Consider the following 21,976-nt stretch of genomic DNA (forward strand, 5'->3'; position numbering starts at 1 on the left):
AAAACAGAGAGAAGGAACTTGAGCTCTCAGTTGCTGCTTCTGGGGCTATAGACCCAGAAAAGAAGGTGAGTAATTTTTCTTTTTTTCCTACTTATGTGGGATTTTTCTTATGTAATGTTCAGGAGCAAAAGCATTTTTATGTGATTTAATAAAAAACAAGATGTTTAATGCTGTGTTACTTGTAAGACTAAATGCAGAGCTACTACTGCCTTCACTTCCTTATTAGGGTAATTCTAGTAAAAATTTTGATTATCCCATAGGTAAGAGTGAACTGTCAGTGCCAGTAACATCCATGGCAGACTGCTTGTCGCATAAGCATGATGATTTGCACACATCGTTTGCATGTGTGTATTGTTTTTTTAGAGGCCAAAGCCAGTGCATCTTGGGTGCTGTAGATGTCTGCTACTGGAGATAAAGGATGGATAATTTTCTCAAGCAAGAGTAAAGTGGTTATTAGTTTAACTGGTTACCAGCTTACATTATCAGTGGTACTGTTTTTTGAGGAAAGTAAAACATAGAAAGGAACTTGAGGTATTTCTGGAGAGAGGCATGAAAGGAGCTCTCATTTTTCTAAAAAATGAATTTGAATGTATTGCTGAGCTTACTGTCAGCAATGAAGTCAGCATTTGAGGCAGGAGACAGAAAATGCAACTAAATAAACAGCTAAGCAGAACCAAAATTCTTGCTTTATGTGGAGAGATAGGGCGCAGTCATGTGTTCCAGCTGCATGTTCCTGGCCTCTCTGCTGAAAGCATCTGTGACATCAGTTTGAACTCTTTCCACAAACTGATTTGGTTTGCTTAGCTGGCAAAAATCTGAATCTCCTTCGTTGCTTTAGTTGAGTTAGAGCTAACTGGGGATTCGGAAGGTGAAAAGGAGAGGGTTGACGTGTATGGGTGGGAGTTATACAGGAAAAGAAGACAAACTGAGCAGAGGATGCTGCTGATCTTGGCTGCAACGAGCATTTCTGATCAAACCTGAGCAGTCATACACATACTGTGGGGAAGCACTCTATTCTGCATGCATCTCAGTTAGGGACTGAGAAGTACTTGTATGAGCAAAACTACATCCAGAGTAAGTTCAGGGCATGTTTAAAACTCATTAGTTTGGCTGAAAGCCTTCGATTAAGTAGAATTGCCTTATTCATTAAGCAACGCTCACTGTTAACTTTAAATTGCATCTTGAGAGATTCTAATGAAGTGGTTTTCTTGATTATTTCCAGGTTGCTTAAATAATAGTGCCTGATTCAGAATGTGTAAAAGTAGACTGTTGTGTTTACTGCTCATTTAAAAGAAAACAATCCTCAAGATAAACTGACTGCCATAGTTACCTCTTTAATTAGTCCCAGAGCTGAAATCCGGGGATGCTGGGAACACTTGATGTTAAACTTGTTAGTAAGAAAGGCTGTTTTACATGTTCTCCTGCTCCAGATATCAGATTTGGAAAAATAAGTTAAAAGAAACTTGTCTGTAGATAGCTTTATAATTTTTATAACTTTAAATTGCTGTTACTTGTATTCACAACTAGAAATTTGAAGTTAAATGTTAAATTAAAAAAAAATATCTAGGTTTTGTGAATTCTAATCATAATACTGTAGTCCATGATTGGTGAGTACTAACTGCCTTGTATATACTGTCTTGCAGCTAAGTGATGAGGAGGTAAACATTTAATATTTTGCTGAAATACTTTCCTGTTGTAGGACATGCAGTTTGCTGTTAGATACTTAATATTTAGCTGGTGCTAATATTACTGTCTCTGCATGCACAGTAGCTGAAGCACTACAATGTTAGGACTTGTAAATTCAGAAACAATCTGATTTTACTTAGAAGGCATATGGTGGGTTTTTTGGTCTTCTATTACACTGGTTCATTTAAACAGATGTTAAAATACTTACGTGTAGCAAGAGGTGTAGGGGCTTTGTGGGTGTGGTAGGATAGTTGTGGAACTAATCGACTTGCATGCCTTTGTTCTACTTGCATGTTGCCTTTGCCCATTTTCTGAGGCTGCCAGTTATCAATAAACATTTGTTACTTTTGTTTAAGAAAATATTTTTTTAAAAATGTAATTGTACTGCTTGAAAAAAAATCTAAAGGAACCTCAAAATAATGACATTGCAAAGAAATGTTTATTGGAGAAAGTCTCAGTGTGTGTTCGTCTTTATTCCTACTGATTGTGAACTCTTAATGTTAGAGGGGAGTGGATTTCATGAACTTTTCCTTTGTTTAATATGAGAATGCTGTCAGTGCAGGAAACTGGCAGCTGTAGTTAAGCTGTGCTACAGAGAAGTAAATAAATACTTCTTCCTGGATGATGGCTAGAGCAATATAATTCCTGAAACCAGCAATGGAGATTATTTTTAAATCTGTGGTAAACATATTAGATCTCCTTGTAGTAATAGATTTCCAGTACTTCCCCAAGAAGGGAAAAAAAAATGCAGTTGCAGGAAATCTGAGCAGGTAATTAGGTACTATTGGTACTAACACAACCTGAATGGAGGTTCAGAATATTCCATGTTGATAACGTTACGTACTTTTTTTTCTTTTACTTCTTTTCTTTCTCCATTAGCCGAATAGATTGAAGCAGTTTGGTTTGACAGCAAGAACTTCTGAAGAGAAAGTACCACCTGAAAGGCCCAGGGTTGCTTTCCAAACTCCAGTATCCATGCCTTCTGTCTCTCCAGGGAATGAAGACTTTCACAGAGGGCTAGCCAGCGCTCTTGGTGAAATGGCAGCTCCCAGGTGCTTGATCATCATCTTGATTTTGCATGTTCAATAAGCTCAGTGTTCATCATGTTGCTGCTACTTAGAAAGGCAGAGCTCAGCGGCGTTGTCAATCCTTCTCCAAGGAATTAATGAAGATAGAAGTAATATTTTAATATTAACAAAAAGAGCTTAAAAGTAAATTACTTTGTACTGACGTAACATTGCCATACCTAGGGTTTTCTTACAGTGGATTATCATAGAGTCACAGAATGGCTTGGATTGGAAGGGAACTTACAGACCATCTAATTGCAGCCTCCATACTATAGGCAGGATTGCAGCACAGTAGATCAGGCTGCCAGGGCCGCCCCATCCAATCTGGCCTTGAAGACCTCCAGGGATGAGACATCCACAGCTAAAGCTGTGCTGTGCTGCTTACTTTTTGGTCAGAGACTGCTGCATGGCTTGTTTTATTTACTGTTACAGAAATAGCCTGCAAATATCATCAACTGAACCAGTTAAAGAAGATGGGCTTCCTTTACGTTCCTTAGATTTCTCGAGTAGTGCGATTTACTTGCTACTCCCTAAGGGAAGGTTGACTCCTTATTCAGATTTATTGTATCTTGTTCCTATGTGACACTAATGAGATTTCTTGTCTGAGCTACATTTTCCCACAGTGAATTCCGTCTCTCTTTTTTATTATTTCTTTAAGTGATCTCTGCTCAGTTGTGAAACAAACCAAAAATGGTTCCTGTTTTCTTTAAGGCTTGCTCCTATGCCACCACCTCCACCACCAGTTTTGACAGACAACTATAGAACACCTTATGATGATGCGTACTACTTTTATGGAGCAAGAAATCCTTTAGATCCCAATCTTGCATATTGTAAGTTGATGATTTTGGATGGGTTGGATGTAAGTGATTCAGGTTACTGTCTTTAATCAAGGTATCTGATGAATAATTTAACTAGTAACAACTGCTTGTACCCAGCTCTTAGTTGTGTGCTGAATGTGAGAATGAAAAGTAGATTTTTTTTTTTTTTTCCTCCAGTATTGGTTTTGAATGATGCAAAAAGAAGCTACAGCTTCCAGAAATCTCAGGACTTTAAGAATATCAGTTGCTTAGAAAATAATGTGGGCAGAGTAATGACTTTGTAGTTTCAATTAATAAAACCTTTTTTTTTTTTTTTTTCAAAATTACTAAAATGATTTTATAGTTGTTTGTTTGTCTTGGTTTCATTGTGATTTCAGATATAAGTATTTTTAAAGGAGCTATATTAAGTAAACCAATGTACTTTTTTTTTTTCTAATTTACCCTTTGCTTATGATGGTCTAATGAGTGATGTAAGTGTGATGTAGGGAAGGTTTGGCGTGGTTTTTGGGAAGGGGATAGGGATAGGAACCAGAAATACTTTTAAAAAAATTGCTCTGATGCCTCCACAGAAAATCTAAAATACAGAACAAAGAAAACTTTTTTTGATGGCAATTTTTAATGGGATTGATGTCAGTTAGGGAATTTTGTGAATGTTAGATATTTAAAAGCAGAAGCTTTTAGTCTTATTTCCCACCCCCCCCCCCCATTTATAAATTTCTCCTTGTCTTGAACTGTAGTAGCTTATGGCTTGATAGATCTCTGAAGTTACAAGGAAATAGTAAGATGGGAATCTGTAATCTTGAACTCCTAGAAGTTTCTTCTTAGTTTTGTGATCAATGGCTTACTGTTTAGAGTATTAAACAAATGATTACTTAAAGTTCACCTCTGGGGGTTAAAATTGTTGTCACAAAGTAGGATATAGCTAGGACATGAAATCTGAAAGTATGACATTGTTTTAGAGTTGCATTTCTTACCGTCTCTGACTTAAGCAATAGTATGTGTAGTGATTTCAAGCCCTGCTGTGGCACTATACTGCCTTTCCTATTTTAGTATGAATACAGATGTCAAATACAGTGTTTCTGATTGTTTCACTTTGCAGATGGCACAGGTATGATGGGAATGCAACCCACACCTAACCTGGATCCTCCATTAGCCCAAGCCCCAGTAGAGCAATCTGTGTAAGTAATAATGTTCATTCTTTGTTGTATAATTTATACTATTTGTATATGTATATTATTTATTCTTTGTAAGTATTGGATCTTTGGTTGCATTTCTCTGTAGTGATATGCTTTTCATGTTGGGAGTAGTTTGCTAACAAAATATATTGAATTAAATAAAGTGTGTTAAAGGCTACTCTTCAAACTTATATTTAACAGTCTCTGTCTAAGTAAAAATTCAGTGAACTTCTCTGTTTTTTTATAGATAAACTGCTTAGGCTGTAATGTATTTTGGGCAGAGTCTTTTTTTAATTTTTTTCCCTTCCCTTTTGAACCCGTGATGTTTGATGTTTTCTATTTTTATGTGTGGATTTCTGCTTCAGAAGTAACGTTGGACAGAGGAATACGGGAGACAGACAGAGAAGCATAGGAGTATTTTCTGAAGAAAAGTCAAAGCCTTCCAAAGAGGCGACGTTATCTTATCAGCAAGAATTGCAGCAGCAGGTACTGAGTTACAAAGCTGCTGACATTTTCTTCTTGTTAACATATAATGGTTGTAACTGTAGTATTCTTTCAGAGATACTCATTCCATTTGCTAGTAAAAAGCTTCCATAACCCTCCCTCTCTCCCTTGTTTCCTTCCTGCTGGTCCTCTGACCTTTCTTTAGCTTGTTTTAGCTCTTCAGGTAAACAGCAAGCCTTTCAAGCTTACTGCCACATGAGAGACTGCACAATTTGACATAAAGATCCAGTAAGCCTGACAAGATAATTTTTCAAAGCTATAATCCTGTGTATCATTAAAAGCGAGCAGAATATACTGTTATATTCTTTTTTTTCCTCACTGTACACAAAGCCATAAAGTCATAGAATTGCTCGGGTTGGAAGAGACCTTCAAGATCATTAAGTCCAACCTCAACCTAACCATACTACCCTAACTCTAACAACCCTCCACTAAATCACGTCCCTGAGCATGGGAACAGTCTGCAGATTGGATGTTCTTTGTTATGATGCCTTGCATCTCATTCAAAATTGTCTGATTACCTGATGTAGTGGGTGCCAACCTTGCTCATGGCAGGGAGTTGGAGGAGGTAATCTTCAAGGTCTTTTCCAATCCAAGCCATTCTATGATAAAGGGAAACTTTATTTTTATTTATTTGATACACGAAAGGAACAAACTTAATGCATTAACTAATAATTTAGCTACAGAAATAGTAGTGTGTTTCAGGAGCTTTAAATAGAAGTTATATTGTTTGCTTTATAAAAGCTACATGAAGTAGTAAGGACGCTGTTACGTGTATTTAATGCATCTCAAAGGAAAACAAACAATATGAGCAGTTATGCATTATTTGCATATATCATCATGTCTTACTGTAGTACAGCTATTTAATGAATAGTTTCAGAATTGTATCACATTCTCTTAGTGTTTATGGGTAAAAGTCTTCATCCCATCTCTGAGTTTAGGCTGAACAAAATGTGTCAGACTGAGAAGCAGTACAACCTCCTCTATCATAAGATCCAAGAATATGAGACTTTTGATGTACTGCAGGTGTCAGACACGAATATTTGGAAGACTTCCAAAGTGTCCCTCTGTGATTACACACAACTGTACTTGTGTGTTGTGACAGTTCAGTGTTCTGTCTGCCTGGTAGGCAGTGAAATGAAGCTTACTAGATGCAGGTGGGATGATGAGTGCACTCAGTTTACTCCTTTACCTTTTTAATCAAATTATATGTCTCGTGATATTTTTAAGCAATTAACTTTGGATTGTTTCCTTTTTAGATAAGGGAGAGAGAGGAAAGACGCAGACAAGAGAGAGAAGAGAAAGAACGTTACGAAGCCAAGTTAGAAGCAGAAATGAGGAATTACAATCCCTGGGGAAAAGGTGGTGGTGGAGCTCCTCTCAGAGATGCAAAAGGAAATCTGATAAGTATGTTTGCCAAAACTACCGGCTGTCTTTTGAGGATTCTCTTGTTCCTGTAAGGGCTCTCTTCACATATGTATTTCATGTTTTGCAGCACTGATAATGCTTTATTTACAAACAGAAATACTTGTTTTAAGCAGATGCAGTCTGGAAATATTTAAGTAATTTATTTCATTTCAGTAGAATGATTCAAAGGGTACAACTGAAGAAGAAAAAAAAGGAAATGTAGATGTCAGCTTTAAATGAAGAACAAATGCAATAGTAAAGGGTGAAAGCGGGGAAAAAAAGGCTGCAGTAGAAATAGGCTGAAGTCTGTTCTGGAGACTTTTATATAAACATTTTCCAGGTTTTTAGAAAGCTTTACTTGTGACATGGAAAATGTTAGAATAAATATCTAGATCTAAGTGGAATATTTAATCTCCCCAAGTAGCACTGCTGGCAAGTGGTTGTATAAATGGCAGTTTGTCAGCAGTAATGTTTTAAAATTTTATTTCTTTTATTTCTTTCTAAGTGCTGCTTATACAAGATGGGAGCAGCAGGCTGGGAGAGAACTATAATCTGGGCAAGTTGTTTAGCTGCCCTCTGTGAATCAGAGGTAGATGTAAAACTCAAATTTGTGATTCTGGATCCTGGACGTGTAGTCCCTGTATTAGGGAAAACTTTCTCTACTTTCTCTATGTACAGTTTTGTTGCTACAGTGAACCCTACAGCAAAGTTTTGTGCAGAAGTAAAAATAGTTCTCAGTAAGCACAGTTAGATTCGTATGTTTCAAAATGAATTTCTTAACATTAAAGTAAGTGCCACAAAAGCTCTTGTTGAATGTTATCTCCCATGTAATTGCCATAACTGTTTTGGAAATCCCCTCAATCATTTCAGCTGAGTGAAGGATGTTTGCATGCTCACATTTGATCCTGTGACTTGAGGACTTGTGTGACATCTCACCAGCCACTTATCTCTTGTTGGCCTATTCTAGTTTGTTTCTTGCCTTCAGCATCTTAGCTTGAAGACAGCTATACTGGCTCTTTAGCAGTGATTGAGAGATGGATTTGTTTGAGACTTATGGTATAAGGAAACTAGAGTAGGTTTTCCATAGGTGAATTTAAATGCCATCTTCATTCTATTATCAGATCCAACCTGATTTCAGTGTTAAAGATTCAGCTACTTTCATGATTCTGTTGTTTATTCAAGAGGTAATAATTACAGCACACTGAAACAGTAAGTCAGATGGATTTGATGTTTTTTTTTTAATTCCTCCTCCCACCTGAAAGAATTTAAATGCTTCCAATTACTGTGGAAAAGAAAGAGAAGAACTTAGAAGTTATCCAGTAGAAGTCAAATGTGGTCTTTGGGACAAGCATTTCTCATCCCCATTCAGGGGTATGATACCAATCAGTTTTGTTTTGTGGAAAGCTGAATACACTAGTGGAAGCAATAAAATAATAATAATAGTCCAAAACAAATAAAAGTAGTGACTTTCAGAATGGGTGAGACTTAAAGCTACGTAACTTTCTAGTGTGATGCAAACTGATTTTCATGCTACTGGAATATGATGCTGCCTTCCCATTAGGTTTTCAAAATATGTCCTCTGGTACTAAAATACAAGAATTTTGAAAGCATGGAACACTTACAGGATAACAGTCCATATATAAGGAATAAGCTTTCATTTCATGACACCCCAGTGGTGTGTGGCAAGTCGTTTGAGGATGGGGGTAAGGTTCAATGGCTTTGTAAAATCTGTGCCCAAATAGTAAGTTTAGAAGCTCGTGTTTATCCCCAGAGCAGGTAGAGATGTTGTCATTGCCTATCCTTAAGCACAGCATTTGAGTGCCTGGTTTCTTGCTCCAGGTTTTTTGACAGTGTGGGTAATGTAAGTCAGAGAAATAAGAGGTTGCTTGTGTTAGCCTGAAGTGTGTATATACTTCCTCAGAAATTTATTTGTGAATGGGGAACCAAGAGAGAAGCTTGTTAGCTAGTTTTCCTGGATTATGTATGTAAAGTTATTTATCCCCATTGTACTTTAGCAACTTGAAGGATAAGGTAGGAGTAAAACATCATCAAACATAACATGCTGTTTCTGCTATGTTTCTTATGTTGTGCAGTGTGACTTTTGCCTTTTTGAAGATGTCTGTAAACAGCTTTTGAAACGCTGATGCAAAAGCTCCTTTACAGAGAGGGATGTAATTTCAAGTATTTGAAACCTGCGTGTTTAAATGGCTAGTAATTTTGATGTGTCAGAATGACTATTTTGAAATATGATTTGGAAACTGCATAGTAGGGTTGGTTTTCTTTGTCTTTATTTTGAAAATGAGCCTTTTAGGAGTAATACAGTGAATGTTTCAAGTTGAGCTGAAATTGGTATCTTTGACCAGGATTTTTATGGTAACAAATAAGCAGTGTGTAAATTTTGCTTGAAATGTGCTTAAAAAAAAAATAAATTGGATGACTACTTTGCACAGACATCAACAGTTGGACTATTAAGGTGACGTGAAGACCACAGTACACCTTAATGGGTTATTGTGGTTATTGCCCCTAACAGAAATGAAATACACTAGAGATTCAGTACTTAAAATACCAATTCTAAACTGAGTATTTTACAGCTTTTTAGGAAATAGGTGCTCATCATCACAACTGTTTCAGTCTGTTTTGTCTTTGAGCTCTTTGCCTTTCCATTTCGTAGCTTCTGCTGGGGTGGAGGTTCGTTGTGAGGAATCGTTCCTGGCAAAAGAATTCCTTATAACTAATATTTCACTGTAGCATATATATTCTTATCTTTGCTTAAATTTTTTGTTCCTGTAGTTGCTGTGTCCAGAAATGATGAAGCCTGCTAAAAAAAACCCTGTTTTTGAGAATCTGTGGTGAACGTGCCTTATGTGAGAACAAAATGCTATAAACAGTTATTTCCCCTTTCCTTCAGCTGACTTGAATATGATGCACAAGCAAAATGAAGATGCGTATCATAATCCAGAGGCGAGATTATACGAAGATAAAAGGGCTATTGTATCTGTTGACCTAAGTTTGGCCTCACCAAGACCTGAGAACGCAGGAGCATCTACAAATAAAATAGCAGGTTTTTAAGAAAACTATTATAGCTCTAATTATAGGTCTTAGTGATCAAACTCTTCTAGTTTCTTTACCTCCTTTCTTGTAGTCCTTTAGCAGTACTAGTGCCTTGCACCATTGAAGTCAATATAATTATTTTTCTGCAAACTTCTCTATTGCTGTCATTTGTGTGTGCTGAAAATATATTTTCCTATCTGTCTCATCAATAACTGTTGACGGTCAGAATCAGTACGTTAGTTTTCCAGGTTCAAAGTTACATAATCAGATCTTGGTACGTATTATTTTACTTCTAAATGATGCTGTGAAATAGGACTGTATAGGAGGAGAAAAATGCCATAAATGTAGGGGAGAAGGCCTGATGGTGTAAGATGAAACAGGCATAGTTAAGTTCTAAGAGGGAATGGGTAAACTGAGTAGATATGCAGCCCTGCACACTGCCTTCAATTTTTAGGGATTCTATTTATTTGACTTTCTTATTTAAAAAACAAATGCATCTTTCTCTCATGTTTCATGAGACATCTGAATGAGAGTGCTGTGATACTCCAGACCTGTCCCTAGGATCTGTCCTGGTCTCCTCGGGTCAGCTTATATGCTGATTCCTTTTTCCTGCTCCATCTGTTGCACTTGTATGTAAAGATTAGATGTTTATTGGAACACAGATCTGTTTCCCAAGATCAATGTTCAATGTCATGACCATTGACTCTTGAATTTTTTTTTTTCTTTTCTCTCTGTGCTGTCTCAGCTCTTCCTACCTGATACACTGTATATTTAACCATTTAGTAAGAAGTGAAACAGGCAAGGCTGTTAAAGCCAAGAGGATAGATCACTGACACTGAGAACAGAAGGTGACAGGGATGAGAGTTTTGACCAGGATAGCCCTGCACCTCCCAGTTAAATAGTCAGACATTAAAATGACCTTGTTTAGGTTATTTCTATTTTATTTCATTTTTCACCTCCTGATAAACAGGAACTTGCAACTTAGTAGCTTTTACACAAAACGTTAATTCCTGGATGCATTCCATAGTAACTTGTCTGTCTTGTGTCAATGCCTTTTAAATGATGTATAAACTTTCTTGTGAATTTCTGCACAGAATGGATTCTGTGTGAAGTAAATCCATCCTGGAAGGAACCACATAGAAATTTAATTCTATTTTGGAAGGATTCAAACAGTGATTCAGTGTAAGGAAAATTAGTATTAACATAAGACTGTTTGATTCTGTAATTAGAGCCGAATTGTAGAAGTAAGCCTGTCTGTCTCTATGGGAATAAATGTATATACTATTTCTGCTTTCATCTGGCTTGGGTGTTAAACCACTGCACAGGGAAAAGTAAGGGAGGAGCATGAGAACAGCATGTCGTTGTATTCATCTCAACTTAGTGGAGCTGTGGTGTTTGCACACCCCTGAGGCACTATATCCTTTGGAAGAGATGTGGTAAGAATGAGGATCATGCTGTATCAGTTGAAAAGAGAACACAACTTACGCTTATCTATTTTCTTTCTCCTCCACTTCCTGTAGAGATCCTGTTCTGCAGAGGCTGTTCTGTTATCTGAGTTGATTCTCTTCTCTAGAGCTATTGGGACTGTATGGTTATGACACATTCTTAACTCAGGAAGATTAACTTGGTGACCTGTCCCCAGTGGTGATGTTTCCAATACAGTGGAGAAAGTTGCTGAGCTCAAAGAGACCTGACACTTCAGATTTCATAGAATAGAAGGTGCCTTACAATGGCAGAATTCCATTTTCTGAGTGCTTAGAATTTTATTTGCCAGATTTTGGCTTCGTTGTTTGTAGTATCCATTGCTACTTTACTTCATACTCTGTTTTTAAATATTGAGTAACCGGAGGAACAGAGCTATGGGTGTTAAGCCAGAGTAAGTGGCAAGCAATAGCATTATGAAATGTGAAATGTTTGCTATTCTAATTAAGTGTGACACTTTTTAGATCTTAAACTATAGATTTCAGGGTAAAATACGTGACTTGTTTCACGATATCCTAAAATCTTTTGTAGGTGCCATTTTGTAACAAGACATCTAGCTCAGACATTAATTGAGCAGTAAAAACATTCTACACAGACAATGTGAAAACTTTTAATTGCAACTGTTGTTTTCAGCTGTTGCCTTGAATTAAGGCTGTCATAACCTACTTTGTGAAAGGAGTGTCTCAGATTTCTTCTTCACTCTGGTTTTGCTCTCTTCAATTTGATTTGATTTTTACCTGGATTTTTTTCCCCATCTCCCTCTTAGGTTTTGCATTTGCCCAGACTTCTCCTTTTGCTCGGGGCAATGTGTTTGGTGAGCCACCATCTCCACAACAACTTAAGCGACAAGAGTCATACAAAAACTTTCTTCGTCTACAGGTGAGTGCTTATTACCAGTTGTCATGTTAAATAATTATTTTGTTTTTTAAAGAGGGATTACAGGCAAAGGAAATCATTAGATACGGTTGACCAAAGGCTTTATCGTGTCACAGCCAATTCTGCAAGCAGGATGTGTGCTGACAGCTGCATGCTGTTGAATCTCTTTGATTTTTTTTTTTCTTCCCTTCATAAGAAATGGTTATGAAGATGATGCTATTAATAGTTGGCTTAATTAACTTAGATTCTGTCCTTTTTCCTAAATGTGACTCTATAAATTCAGTTTGGAATTCTCGTGCAGTTCATGCAGTACAAGCTTACGTACATAAATGCATAAAGGAAAAAAAATTGCCCTTGGAAATCAGCATGTTACAAGTGCATGTTTGTCAGAATGAGATGGTCATTGGGACAGTAATAATGTGGTTATTTGATGGCTTTGTCAAGTGTGACTGCTGTTCTATCAGTTTTTGTCTTCCATCCATAAAACCTTGTCTGTAATTTTACTCTATGTGAATTAGATGTCAGTGTAATTACAGTATCAAGGAAGTAGTGAATAACTTAGGAGTAGAAATGTTTACATGAGCGGATAGTGATAGCACAAGGGGAAATGGTTTTAAACTGAAACAGGGGTGGTTTAGGTTAGATCTTAGGAGGAAGTTTTTCACTCAGAGCGTGGTGACACACTGGAACAGGTTGCCCAAGGAGGTTGTGGATGCCCCATCCCTGGAGGCATTCATAGCCAGGCTGGATGTGGCTCTGGGCAGCCTGGTCTGGTGGTTGGTGACCCTGCACATAGCAGGGGGAGGTGAAACTAGATGATCGTTGTGGTGCTTTTCAACCCAGGCCATTCTGTGATTCTATGATGATTCTTAATGAATGAAAAGCTTGAGTCCTTCTTTATGTATAGTGCTGCCAAAAATAATTAAGAATGGGCTTTGGCTGCAGTAAGTCAACACTGAGTCTATAAATACAATTGTGGAAAAGAAGATGACAATCACTGTGTTTTTTTTTCTTGAGTTTCCCATCTTCTCGTATTTATTTGGTAAAGAAAAGTATTATTTCAGTACCTCCAGAAGAAAGTGTTTGCGGATATTCAGATTTTATTACTATCACGTATAATTAGTGTTTGTACTGAAAGATGGTTCTGTAAATAGTGACCAAAAAGAAACAGTATAGTACTGGCTTGTTTTAAAGGAATCCTGAAATTGAAATGTAAGGCTGGCCTTTGAGATCTTTCAGTTGTTGCATACAATTTTTGGTTGCGCGAGCAGAGGTTGAAAATTCTGTAGAAGTTGATGATGGAAGATGTTTGAGATTACTGCTGTCTTTTGATAGCTGAATACTTCTTTGCTTTGTTTTCTAGATTGATGAAAAGAGACGTAGGGAAGAAGCAGAGCGAGAAAAACTTAGACTGGAAGAAGAAAAAGAAGAGAAACGACTAGCTGAACAGAGGAGGAGAATTCAAAAAGCGTATGAAGATGAACAAGAAGAGAAAAGAAGGAAAGAGGAGGAGGTGTAATATTTTGATCTCTTGGCTTCTTTCATCCTAATCTATCCCTTTGAAGTATTTGTCTGCTAGATCAAGAGGGTAAAGTTAGAAGTATATTGTGAAGTTGCCTTTGTAATTAAAGTGGCTTACATTAATCAGAGGAGAGAAAAAATTGTAGGAAATGATCACTTTTAATGCACGTTCTTGCTTTTTATAGTGTGCTGCCAACTTGAAATATCATTAATTCTTCTCAGAAAAAATTTAGTTTTATATTTGTCAGAGGCACTCTCATATTAAAAGAAAAGTGTCAGTGAGGCCACTACAAGAAGTTGTATCAAATCGGTCAATTAAAACAAACACACACATTTTCATTAATCTCTTCCATCTAGCTCTAATGCAGTTCTTGTATTCTGAATGCAACTTATTTCAGTAAGCATGTTTGATTATTTGGCCAGAATAATATACAGATAGATATGTAGATAAAATACTACTTTTTTTGGAAGAATCCCAAGCAAGACTAATAAGTATTTCAAGTCTAATAATATTTGTCATGGAGGTGAACTTGTGGTTTAATTCAAACTTTATTGATCGGGTGTGGAAAATTGAACGAATTTGTGTAGTTCGAAGTCTCATAAATAACTCTGAGACAAGGACAGAGGGCCTTCAGAGCTGGGAAAATCTTTCAGTACCTTTTGTGGTTAGGAAACATTCCATGGGAAGGTGTAGTTTGGGATTTCTAAAACTTCATGTTCTTTATGCGCAGTTTAGTTGGATGGGTTTGCTGGATAAGAGAATGGGGCATGGGTAGCATAGGAAGCAACTGGTTTCATCAATTTTCATAGGAAGATGAAAACTGTGGTGTTTCCCTGTGGGCACTGCTATCATGTCGTGCTTCTTTTAGAAATGATGGCCTACAATTTGGCTGATTGACATGAATCCAGGGACAAAAACTGATGTGTATTGAAATTATGAGAAACTCTGTTAAATGTTTATAGAGCTAGAACTGCAGATGATCATCTTCAGGGCACTGTTTTTAATTTGAATGTTTTGGAATATACTTTTATATTTCATACTAACAGCGTAATTGAGTTCCAACTTCTCAAAGGGGAAAAAAAGCAAAACCTTAAAACTGTTGAACCTTTTTTAAGGTACTGATAATGTTTTTATTACAGCGAAGGTTGAAAAACAGAGAAATGATTCGATTAGATGAAGAAAGACAAAAAGAGGCTGAAAAAAGAAGGAAAGAACAAGAAGAAAAGCGAGATGAACAACTTAGACAGTATTTTGAAAAGGAAAAACTTGCCAAGATGGAAGAGGAGAAGAAAACGGTATGCTTCAGTTACTTTCTAAGATACCAAATACTTCTTCCTAATTTATAAAAATAACTGCTTTGAAGAGAGAGGATGATTTCAGAGACCTCTACCAGTATTGCTCCCTTCTTGGCCTCCTCAGCTCCAGTACACTTAGCAGACATGCAGTACAGCTGATAGGGAAAATATCAGACATAGTACAGTGGAGCCTTATCTTGCTGATAAAGTTTCATTTAAAAATACTATAGAGCAATGTCCATATTAGTAAGCTGATTCTGGTTTGTTTTTTTTTTTTTAAATCTGTTATGAGGAACCTTAGCCTGCTTTTGCTGAGGACTAAACACAAGGAGAAGTCGCTAGATATTTTAGGGGACTGAAGGACAGTTTATCTTCAGCAAAGAGGCTTTTTATAATTTAATTATTTTCCTTTGACCTGGATGAGAAGTCCGTAACAAAATTATAATAGACAGTATAAATTACAGAACTGTTTCTCTTTGTATTTCTACAAAGCATTTCCCTAAAACAGACAAATAACAATGGAATTGGCTGGAGTTTTTTTTTTGAAGAAAAAAAAAGTAACAACTGTAACTGAAAAAGACATGTAGCACAGAAACATGTATTAAAACTTCTATTCGTAGTAAATAAAATCACATGAAATGATTTTTGCAATCATTTTATGGGGTTAAGAGTTAAAGTTAATATTAAGTATAAAAATGTTCCAATTAACAGATAAGTAAAAGCATTTTACTGTCAAATGAAGCATGTTAACAAAACTCTTCATGCGTATAATATATGTGTATTTTAGAGCCTTTAGGACTGTAGTTTCAGTCTTGCTTTATTCCTTACAGTTCTCGAGGAAACCTTCTCCTGTCATTCCTGCTCTGCAGAACAAATCAATAAGAAAAGAAGAGAGGATTCCATCAGCTGAAAGCCAATACATCTTACTATTCACAAGTAGGATTTTTCTAGTCACCTTGCACTTGATGATTCTTGTGGGTTCCTTCCAACTCCGGATATTTTGTCATTCTACTTATAGAATGTAGCATGTGAAATCCTACTCAGTTTTTCCTCTTTGCCCATTTGTTTACTGGAACGCTATGAATAACTAGAGACAGTCTTTATTCTTATTCAATAGCTATAAATTTTAATGTTACTGAGAACATAAGAATTTTTGGGGGTGTCTTATTTTAATTTTTTTTCTGCGTGTTGTGTACTTTCTGTAGTGAGGAGCCTTTTGTTTTTCAGAGTAGATGCTCTGTTCAGGTTTCCAGAGATCTAAGGATCCTCCTCAGCTGCTTGAGGGAATGAATCGTCCCACTCTGCTCTGTGCTTTGCCGCCTTGCCTTGAGCACTGCATGCATGGCAGCACAATAGAAGGATATAAAGCTATTAGAGAGTGTCCAAAGGAGGGCTACAGTGATGGCAAAGTGTAGAGATGAACAACAGTGATGTTTTTTCTCACATTCAGTTTCTTGCTGGGTTCTTGCTTGTGAATCCAGTAATTCAGAGTGTTCACTAAGAAAAGAACTTAGCTCAGACTAGTAACCTCATTATGGGCATTGTTTTGTATTGCTGAAGGTACAAAAATTTTGCTGCTACGCTTCACCTTTCTTATTTTTTAAAATTCCTCCTGTAATGAGTAGAGTAGATTAAATAACTGTGAATCTTGAGCTACATTTCTGACTTTTTATTGGAAACTGTTCTTACTATGTATGTAGGAATGAATTGGGCTAAAAGTTTTTTAAATGGGTTTACCAGGAAGTGATAATTTGGCAAATATAGTGCAGTTTCAGAAAACGTTTTAAGACTTTAAACCTTGTCTAAAACTTGTTTGTTTGTTTACCTATGTCCTTCCAGCACTTAGCATAGCTGTGTTCAGATCTCTGAGGAGTGTGTTACAGTTATTATCTATATACCTGTAGATAATATATGCTATAACTTGGTTTATGCATTTAAAAGATCAGATTTAAAAAACAAACAAACAAAAACAACAACAACAAAAAAAGCCCTACACATTAATGACTTGCTAGGTTACTATTCTTTCTTCTAGTAGTAGTGGTAGTTGATAAGTTGGACATAAAGCAAGGAAATAAAAGGCTGCTATGGCTGATGTAGTTGCTTACTATGACATGTTAACATTTCGTGTTCATTCTGATGATTAGGATCCTCCACAACCCAGAGCTCCTTCTCCACCTGTCCCAGCTAGAAGAAATCAGTTGCGAGCACTTGGTAGGTATTGCCTTTGCTGCAAAAGCATGTGAAACGTAACGGTAAGTGCTGTCCTACAGATGTAGTCAGTACCTGGGTTCATTGTAATTCTTCCACTAGGAAGAGTTGTTGGAAATTGAGAGAAATGAGGAAATATGGATTAACTCTTGTATAGGAGCGTTTAAACTAGTAAAACTTGCTTGCCTGCTAGATTCTGCAGTCAAACTAAAAGGTGCTTGCTAGAATGGATGTAATGTGAAAAACAAGGAATCTGTAAAACTTGACACTTTTTGAGGAATGCTGTTCTAACTACAAAAACCCAGCAGCTGAGACCAGCTGTAGTTCTGACAATTCGGCATGAGCACACTCTAAAAATAAGTGTTGAAGTTGGAACTCTTTAACGCTTAAGAGATGGCACTAAGCAGATTGATATCTCTCTTTTGAACTGTCCAGAGGGATTTAGGAGGCAGAAATGGGTTTTATGTGTTGATACCATCTCAATTCCTGTCTTCTAACTCTCAGGAGGACTGTGTAGATTTACAAATTGCAGAATAAGGCTGCTTACTGTCAGCATCCAGTTGCTTCATAGCTTTTCCTCTTTTTTAAACACAGCAAAACATTTCTGTTGAACAGCAAAAAGCATTCAAACTTCTGGTGACCTCATCCTTCTCCTGCCTTAAAATACAAGTTCTCCCTTCGTTTCTAACATATGAAATGCTAGTGGATATCTTATCATTTTAATTAACAGTGCATTGTCATTTTTTTTTCACCTTGCATTTATGAGGCAGACAGAAAAGTGTCTCTAACACTTTATTGGTGTTAAATTACAGAAGAAAGAAAGAATGTGATAAATGAATTATCAGAGATGAGGAAACAGCTTCGTAGTGAAGAGAGGCGACTGCAGGAACAGTTGCTAAATGTGGCTAGTGATGATGATGGACCAATTACACGGTGAGAATTTCATCTTCATTTTTTAGAAGTTAGCTTTTGTGCAGGAACTTGGAGCTGCTACATATTAGAAGTGTCAGTTGGCTAATACTGATGGGTTAAATGAAAACATGGACATTGAACTTACAACTTTTTTTCATTTTTCTGATGTGTAGTTGGTTTTTTCCAGGCATCTTTCTAAGTTTAGGCTAAGAATGGGTGTGTTGATAACGTTGGAAGTTAGAATATTTGGTCTGTTGGTCTAAAACTGATGTCTTAGTTTTATCTCGATGCCTTCCAAGGCTGTGAGTTGTGTCTGGAGACTGTGGTATCTGCTAAATAACATAGTGCTGTGGGAATACTTTCTTCCTTACAGAAATTCATACCCTTTATTTAGAACTTCGTGGTTTGCTTCCAAACTGTGCTAGGTAACTGTACCTACTAGTTGGAAAAGGCTCATCACATCAGAAGTCTTAGTTCTGTTCCTTAAAGTAAGAGGTTCTTCTTTCTTCATTTCAAGTAGATTATTTCTTCTCATTACATGACATGCAGTGTGATTGTTTTCAAAATTATTAATAGCTTTAAATAAATGTTGCTCAGTGTCTAACTACAAGAAGTGAGTTTTATTAGTATTAAACTATGCTTTCATGTAATTCATGAGTATTGCAGTTTAAAATGGTACTTTGCTTGTTTTACACACCTTTCAAGTGGGAGGAGAGAGAAGAATCCAAAGGACATATTTGAGATGGCCAGGCTTCGTCTGCAGGCTCCAGTGAGGCGACCTTCGTCAAAGGATGCGCAAGATCCTGTCAATATGCAGAACATCTGGGATTTTAATGAACTTAAATACAAAGGTAGGTAGATCTTGTTGCCGAGGAAGAAAGTCTGTGGAACATCTGTTCTTTTCCTCCCGTGTTACTCAGGATTTAAAGACAAAAAACATTGACTTCTTCACAGCCACTGCCTGTACGCAACGTGCTCTGTGGACAGAATCTTGCATGCATTTATTTCCCTGGTTGTGGGAGTGTTTCCACAAATGTCTACAGTTTGTTGTTATGTAGGTACTGCACCACTGCCAGAATCAGTGTGCAACCACCTGGCACGTACTTATGGGGAACCTTGCTAACTTTAATGGTGGTCTTTTAAAGAATACATGTAATTTTGATGGAGAAATGTTTTTTCTTTTCCAAAATGATTATCAGCTGTTGAATATTGATTCAAAGGATGCTTTGAAAGATTTTAATTTGATAAACTTTTTAATTGTATGATTTGAGCTAGTCTTATAAAATTTCTAACTTGATTTATAGACATCCCCTAAATGCCTTCCTAGATTTTGGAGGAAGAAAGCATTGCTCTTCTCTGTAAGGGCCTTCTAGCTGGACATCTCATTTTGAAGTTAAACAAGAGTGCAAACTCTTTAAAGTGAGGGTATATCAGCCTGCATCTCTTACGCTTGTCCTAAAAGTGTGCTACTAAACAACCTGGGGAATAGAATGCCACTGTCACCATTCTTTTTAATGCTGCTTCTGACTATGAGTGTGTAACTGCTTTAAATTTTTTTTCAGAAACATTAAAGTAAAATTCTTATTTCCTATCTTCGTTCTAGATTCTGAAACACGTGTGGGCTTAAGGCAAATGTATCCTGATCCTCCAAAAGATGACCAGACTCTAGAGATTCAACAGCAGGCTTTGTTGAGAGAGCAGCAGAAGAAACTTGACAGAATGAGAATGAGGAGAGAAGCAGAAGGTAAGGAATGAAAGGACCAAGATAATTTCAGTGGTTTTATTTACTGCTTTTGTATTTGATGAAGGTTTTTTAAAAAATGGCAGCTCTGATTTTTACCTTGATGTTCCCTGTCAGCACTGCAGTACAGAAGCGTAAAGCACTTCTGTTCACCAGAACACTGAAATTCTGTCACATCATAGAGCACAGAAGTATTGAATGACTTTTTTTAAAAATTAGTGTGACTATTTCTCCTCCTTTCCCTGAAAAGAATTTAATTACTGCTTCATGCTTGCTTCAGAACAATGCAAGAGAAAATTAGGTTGGTTACTTTCTGTTAAAGAAAATCATAGAACAGTAAAAATCAGTAAAAATCTTCAGCTGATACCTAGTGGAGGTGTTAGCAGGTAAATCCCTCCTAGCACTTTTTTAGTTCTCACTGGAGGAGATGGCTTTGAAACTGTATCTGTTGTAGTGCTGCCAATGTGTCTTCTACTTTTATCTCTTGGTACTAAATTTCTTTTATGTTTGTAGTCATGGTTTGAGTGTTTCGCAGATTCAGAAATCTGTATCCTAGAACAGACTTTGCTGTAGAAACCACTTGTAAGATTTTGCAACTTGATTGCAATTCCAGAATGGGTGGATGTTTTGGTGTTCAAACAACCTGGGCAGTATTGCTTATAATATAACATTGCAGTTACAAATCAGCATCTTTGTAACGTCTTCTGGGTTGATTACAAGCTTTTAAATATCACATAGATGTCAAAATTGGGTGTGCAGGGTTGCATTCAGTCTTGCCCTTTCTGGGATGGACTGAAATGATGCAAAGGAAGTCAGTAGTTTCAGCGGAGAACTGTGTTTCTGGTTTTGGTTTTCTTCCCATTGGAGTATCACTTAACAGGCAGTCTGAGAAGGCTCTGGAGAGCAACTTCCACTAGCTAGAAAGCAAACTTGCCTTTTTTCATTAGTTTTAAGGCCGAGCAGTTGTATTAGATGTAAGCTAATGCTGAATGGATAATGCAGTCTTATGTGGGGGCAAACTAGCAGCAGGCATTTCCTGCTGGAACACGAGCTGATTTCTAAAATAACTTTCCACTGAAGCTTACAGAGGATCCTCAAACAGCCTTTTCTCTCTCTCAATCCCCCTTGCTGCTTTACAACACCATTTATAGCCTGTCACTGCGTACTGAGCTAGATAATTAGTTACCACGTTATCTCTGTATTTCCAGTTTGTTTTCCTCAGAGAGAAGTTCATCGTCTTCCCCTTAGTGAAAATCAATGAGCAGTTTTATTGTCTGATATGAGGCAGACAGGAAGATGAATTAAAGCAATACGTATTGTGGATAAGAGGCCGTGTTACAGGCTGTTGTGGCAAAGGCTTACCTGTTTTCTCACACTGTATGATAGTGTGGATTGCCTTACCTGCTTTAAACAAATATTTGGAGAGAAGGCTGTGAGGAGACCTCATTGCAGCTTTCCAGTATTTAAAAAGAGATTATAAACAGGAGGGAAATCAATTTTTTACAAGGGTAGACAGTGATAGGTCAAGGCAAAATGTTTTTAAGCTCAAGGAGGGAAGTTCTAGATTGGATATCAGGAGGAAGTTCTTCACAGAGAGAGTGGTGGGGTGCTGGAACAGGCTGCCCAGAGAGGTGGTGGATGCCCCATTCCTGGAGGTGTTCAAGGCCAAGTTGGTTGGGGCCCAGGGCAGCCTGGTCTAGTACCAGATCTGGAGGTTGTTGGCCCTGCCTGCAACAGGAGGGTTGGAGGTTGATTGTTGGGGTCCCTTCCAGCCTAAGCCATTCTATGACTGTCTGTGGGACTAATAGCAGCTACTTCTGGGATGATAAATAGTGTAGTTTACGCTTCTTTTTTTTTTCTTCTAAATTCGCAAATATATTTAATAAAAGAAAAGCAAATGAAATGTACAAAATAAAATCTATGAAGGTGAAGATAAGAAAAATAAGCTAGAAAAGGCAGTATAATCTTATAGTAGGAAGACCATATACTTTCAGGTTCTCATGTATAGCTTGGAAAGTTTAGATTCACAGAATCGTAGGGGTTGGAGGGGACCTCTAGAGGTCATCGAGTCCAGCCTACCTGCAAAGGAGGCCCCTACAGCAGGCTGCACAGGTAGGCGTCCAGGTGGGTCTTGAATATCTCTAGAGAAGGAGAATCCACAGCCTCCCTGGGCAGCTTGTTCCAGTGCTCTGTCACCCTTACTGTGAAGGAGTTCCTTTGCGTGTTGGTGCAGAA

General features: G+C 37.2%; 1 protein-coding gene across 1 annotated transcript in view; it reads left to right on the plus strand.

The window, feature by feature from the left end:
• Nucleotides 1–21,976, plus strand: part of LOC100543613 (centrosome and spindle pole-associated protein 1) — a 38,510-nt gene that overhangs the window by 6,209 nt on the left and 10,325 nt on the right. Inside the window, exons 2-17 of the mRNA XM_031552956.1 lie at nt 8–65; nt 2,566–2,738; nt 3,465–3,583; nt 4,671–4,749; nt 5,112–5,232; nt 6,507–6,654; nt 9,563–9,715; nt 11,954–12,066; nt 13,427–13,576; nt 14,725–14,880; nt 15,711–15,830; nt 15,906–15,908; nt 17,025–17,091; nt 17,901–18,021; nt 18,706–18,851; nt 19,604–19,744. Coding sequence (XP_031408816.1) covers nt 8–65; nt 2,566–2,738; nt 3,465–3,583; nt 4,671–4,749; nt 5,112–5,232; nt 6,507–6,654; nt 9,563–9,715; nt 11,954–12,066; nt 13,427–13,576; nt 14,725–14,880; nt 15,711–15,830; nt 15,906–15,908; nt 17,025–17,091; nt 17,901–18,021; nt 18,706–18,851; nt 19,604–19,744 — 1,868 coding nt within the window. The remainder of the gene's footprint in view (nt 1–7; nt 66–2,565; nt 2,739–3,464; nt 3,584–4,670; nt 4,750–5,111; nt 5,233–6,506; nt 6,655–9,562; nt 9,716–11,953; nt 12,067–13,426; nt 13,577–14,724; nt 14,881–15,710; nt 15,831–15,905; nt 15,909–17,024; nt 17,092–17,900; nt 18,022–18,705; nt 18,852–19,603; nt 19,745–21,976) is intronic.

This window comes from Meleagris gallopavo, chromosome 3 (assembly GCF_000146605.3).
Source record: "Meleagris gallopavo isolate NT-WF06-2002-E0010 breed Aviagen turkey brand Nicholas breeding stock chromosome 3, Turkey_5.1, whole genome shotgun sequence".
In the NCBI taxonomy this organism is placed as follows: Eukaryota; Metazoa; Chordata; class Aves; order Galliformes; family Phasianidae; genus Meleagris; species Meleagris gallopavo.